The 4,498-nt window shown below is 40.2% G+C and overlaps 1 protein-coding gene across 1 annotated transcript; it reads right to left on the bottom strand.

The window, feature by feature from the left end:
* Nucleotides 1-3,581: 3,581 nt before the first annotated feature.
* Nucleotides 3,582-4,178, bottom strand: LOC138020456 (uncharacterized). Its single transcript, XM_068867441.1, has one exon. It carries the CDS (start codon nucleotides 4,176-4,178, stop codon nucleotides 3,582-3,584), a length of 597 nt encoding a protein of 198 aa, XP_068723542.1.
* Nucleotides 4,179-4,498: the final 320 nt, after the last annotated feature.

Genomic DNA, 4,498 nt, shown 5'->3' with positions numbered 1-4,498 from the left:
TACCAAACCTACAATAGCAGTTCTTCTTGGTTTTCACGTCATGCAAGTACCACGCAAAGAAAAAATAAAATCGCTTACCATTCAATAAATAAAGTCAAGAAATTGAGATGTTGTAGGAGGGTAATAAATCATGAGCGTGTCAAAGTTTTAGGGCTATGCGATGATCCAAACTCGAGTTATTTGGCAATAGACACTTCTCATGACATATTGGTTACTCAGAACTCGAAAACACATGGGCAATCGACACTTTCGTGACATAATTCTTAGAAGCAATCCAGATGTCATGCATTGACTGAATTAGAAAGGGATTGTAAAAGCGCTTCCTTTACCATGACTAATCTGCCCGCTTAAATAAATTTACTGTCATCGAAGCCACCCAAGAGGAAGACGGATTGGAGAGACAAGCGAGAAGGAGGACATACTCGCTGCGAACTTTCACTATTTCACTATGCCACGACGAAATTTCGCTTGAATATTCGCGCGGCCGTTGCGAATTTTCGTTTTGATTGAAACACTAGGCTTTTCGAAAATTCGGTGAAGTTCGAATGACATTTCATTTCGCCCGAAATTTCGTTATATTTCGTCGAAAAGTAGCGAAAAGCGCGAAATTCGTTTGCATTCTTTTTGCACAGTACTGTAGAGTTGCCAGGGTATTCTATCATTTGACGTGACCGTAGTGAAAGGACTGGTGGTGGTGTGATAATTTATATTCGTGAAGGTTTGGTATTTACCGAGAGAAATGACCTTCATAATAACAAGGAGGCAATTTGGATACAAGTGAATCAAACTCGCTGCAAGCCTTTAATTATTGGATGTATCTATCGACTCCCAAATCAACAAGTGGACAAATTTCTTGAAGATTTTAATAATTCTTTGGCCGGAATTGAATCCCACTTTGACAAAATTATACTTGGCAACTTCAACATCGATTATTCAACTAAAAAGACAAGAAATGCTAATCAGTCAGATAAACGAAAACTCAAGTGAATAGTAGACCTTCACGACATTAAACAAATAATTGACTTTCCAACACGTATCCCTGAACATTCTGAAAGTCAAATTGATTTAATATTCACTGACAATGTCCACAAAATTGTTGATTTTGGAGTAAAGGACTTTGGTATCAGTGATCACTCAATGGTGTATTGTGTGTTCAAAAATGGTCTTATGAAGGTTCCGCCGAAAACGCTTTAATATCGAAGTTTTAAGTCGTACAACAAATCATCCTTCAGACAAGATCTCATAAATGTCCCATGGCACGTTGTTCTTAATAATCCTGAAGATTTAGAAGGCTGGGTGCAAACTTGGAACAAATTATTTCTACAAGTTGCGGAGGATCATGCGCCAAATAAAACATGTAAAGTTAGAGGAACTCTGACTCCCTGGATGACTTCTGAAATCGCAACCTTGATGAGAGATCGTAATTACCATCTAAAAAAGGCAAAAGGTAGCAAAACTAATTTTCATTGGGAACAATACCGTGCCTTCAGAAATAAGGTCACACATGAAATCAAAAAGTCGAAGTCGGAGTACTACTGTAACCTTATTAAAGACTCTCGAAACAATCCTAGTGATTTATGGAAATCCGTCAAAGAAGCAATACCTGGAAGCAATCCACGCAGAGATAACGTAACTAGTTTAATATCAGATGGGATTACACACACTAACCCCACATCAATGTCTTCAATATTTAACAAATTCTTTGCAACTATTGGCGTAAAACTTGCTGAGAAATTTACAATGAGGAACACTCTGACAACTAACCGTGTAAATCAAGCCTCAAGCCTCAAGCTCAATCAGTTGCGAGTCTGTTATAAAGATGATAAATGAACTTAAACCTAACAAGGCAGTTGGTTTGGATAAAGTGAGCTCTTGGTTGTTAAAGGATGCTGCTGATATTGTTGCACCAAGTCTTACATCGTTATTTAACTCCATAAATACTGGTTGCTTTCCGTCCACATGAAAACTGGCAAAGAGATCTCCTCTTTTTAAAAAAGGGAATAAACAAGATCCTTCTAATTACAGACCGATATCGGTACTACCTACTATTAGTAAACTACTAGAGAAAGCTGTACATATGCAAGTATACTCATATCTTCATGATAATAACCTGCTTTCTCAAAAACAGTTTGGTTTTAGACTGCACTCTTCTACTGTCACCGCTTCAGCTATGTTTACAGATAAAATCCTATTAGCCATGGACAAAGGTCAGCTTACTGGTGTCGTATTTATTGACCTGACTAAGGCCTTTGATACGGTTAACCATTCCATTCTATTGTCTAAGTTATGCAGTCTTGGTGTTCCGAATGCCTCTCCTGCTTACAACTGGTGATTTGCGAGGCCAATGTAGGAGACGTTTTTGCACTTCAAAAAGTCGTTTATTGTTTCTTCAAGTTTGCGTTGACGAAGTCAAAAATCTTGTCCTGCGTTCTTCTGGCCTGACCTTACTTTGAATTTGCCAGAACATTTATATAATTTCAATCTCCACTGGGAATCACACTTAAAAAAAAAGGAAAAGTTGCTCATTAGCGACTTCTATTCTTCTTTGTTTCTTTAGGTCCTTTTGAATGGGTTTGTTTGTTCTTATAGTGCAAATCACTCCCCCATGTGTGGAGATCTTTAGATCGAAGCAATGTTTACGTTTTATTCTCTAGTTCTTGCTTGGTCGCTATTAGACATAGTTTATGAATTGGTCTTTCATAAGTTCCAAATGCGTTCTTTATCTTTGTTTTTCTAACTAGCCCGTCTGTTCCCAGGTACACTTCCTGCACTAACGCCATCTTCCATTTTCGTCTTGGCGTTGCTTCCAGTTCAAGAACCAAGTCTCCAGGTTGAAGATTTGTTCTCGGCCTGTACCATTTATTTCGGGGAAGGAGTGTTGGAGCAAAGTACTTCAACCATGATTCCCAAAAACCCTGAACTCTTTGTTGGGTTGCTCACGGTAATTGCCTTGGGTTAACTCTCTCTTCCGGGTTTGGTACGGGGATTGCAGCGTAAGGTCCGATGATTAAATCATTTGGAGTTATAGGTGGATTCTCCCAAATGGCATCTGAACTGGGGTACAATCGTATAGGTCACTTCAGCAAGACATGTTCGCCATTGTTCTTCTGTTAGACTTTGTTGTCTGAAACTCGCGTCCATTGCTTGGCGGACTGACTTAATTAAGATTTCAACAACACCATTCATGTGGCTTGCTTTGGGGATATTCCATTCCCAACGAAATTGGCAGTTGAACTCTTCAGCTACTGTATTCTGGATTCTCGTAATATTCTCTTGTTTGCAAATTTCTCTTAAGTAATCCTGAGCTCCGACAAAGTTGGTTCCATGATCCGACCAACACACAGCGGGATGACCTCTTGTGCATGCAAATCTACGGAAAGCCATGAGAAAAGCGTCTGTTGTTCGGTCAGTAACCAGCTCTACGTGAATAGCCCTTGAGGTCATACATGCAAAAATGATAATCTGTGCTTCCTTCAGTGTCTTGCGACTTAGTCGGATCTGTATTGGTCCGAACATGTCTATCGCTGTGCAGGCGAAAGCTGGTTTTTCAATTTCTGCGCGTGTATTTGGGAGCTGGCCCATCAACTGCTGAAGAGGTCTTTGTCGTAACTTGAGGGAATGTATCTAAACTTGTCAACATCCACAGTTTCTTGGATCTCCGCCACTCTTGCTGACACAAATGGTTTGAATTTTCGTGGTGAATTTCTAATCCAAGATAGAACTGTACGGGAATCAATCCAGAAAACTTTCTTGCATGCTTCAATATTAGCAAACTTTAAGGCTTCAATGATGGTACTGAAAATTCTAACGAGCAAAAGACAGCCCATTAATTCCAGGCGCGGTATAGATTTCTTCTTTAATGGTGCCACCAACGCTTTTACCAGGATCGGGACACAGGCGTAGCTGTTATCTTTGAGTTTCCAGTGTAGGAAGATGACCGAACCGTATGCTTCCTCCCCTGCATCGCAAAAGCCATGAATTTCAGGCATCCCGTCTTCGTCGTCTGGCTTAAGTTTTCGGTTGGTTTCGTACTGGAGGAGGTCATTGAGTACTTGAACGTTCTTCATCCATTTCCATTGAAGATCATCCGGCAGGAGTTCGTCCCAACTACAACCCATACTCCACAGCTCTTGTAAAGCAATTCTCGTTTGGATGGAAACTGGGGACACAAATCCCATGGGGTCCCAAATCCCATGGGGTCCCAGAGTTGTGCTACGAAAGCCAGACAGTTTCTCTTGGTTAAGCCTTTGTTCACGGTCTCAATTTCCTGTTTCGCGAATGAAATCGTATCTTCAGATTTATCCCATTTGTGCCCAAGGAAGCTGCTGAACTTTTCTTTGGTTTGGTCAACATCTTTATGATTAGAATTCCATGCCTTGATTTCAAATTTTCCTTTTGCAAGAATCTTGTCAATCTCTTTCTTAATGCGTTTAGCGTCTTCTCCGCAATGTTTTGATCCTCCTATGTTGTTTCGTTTTGGGGTCGGTTATGTAGTTAG

The sequence above is a fragment of the Montipora capricornis genome, chromosome 10, assembly GCF_036669925.1.
Source record: "Montipora capricornis isolate CH-2021 chromosome 10, ASM3666992v2, whole genome shotgun sequence".
Classification (NCBI taxonomy): domain Eukaryota; kingdom Metazoa; phylum Cnidaria; class Anthozoa; order Scleractinia; family Acroporidae; genus Montipora; species Montipora capricornis.
The sequence above is the reverse complement of the archived record's forward strand: the minus strand, read 5'-3'. Positions and strand labels throughout refer to the sequence as shown.

Coding starts and splice junctions, on each gene's coding strand:
- LOC138020456 (XM_068867441.1), bottom strand. CDS start 4,178: ATGGGATTTGTGTCCCCAGTTTCCATCCAAACGAGAATTGCTTTACAA.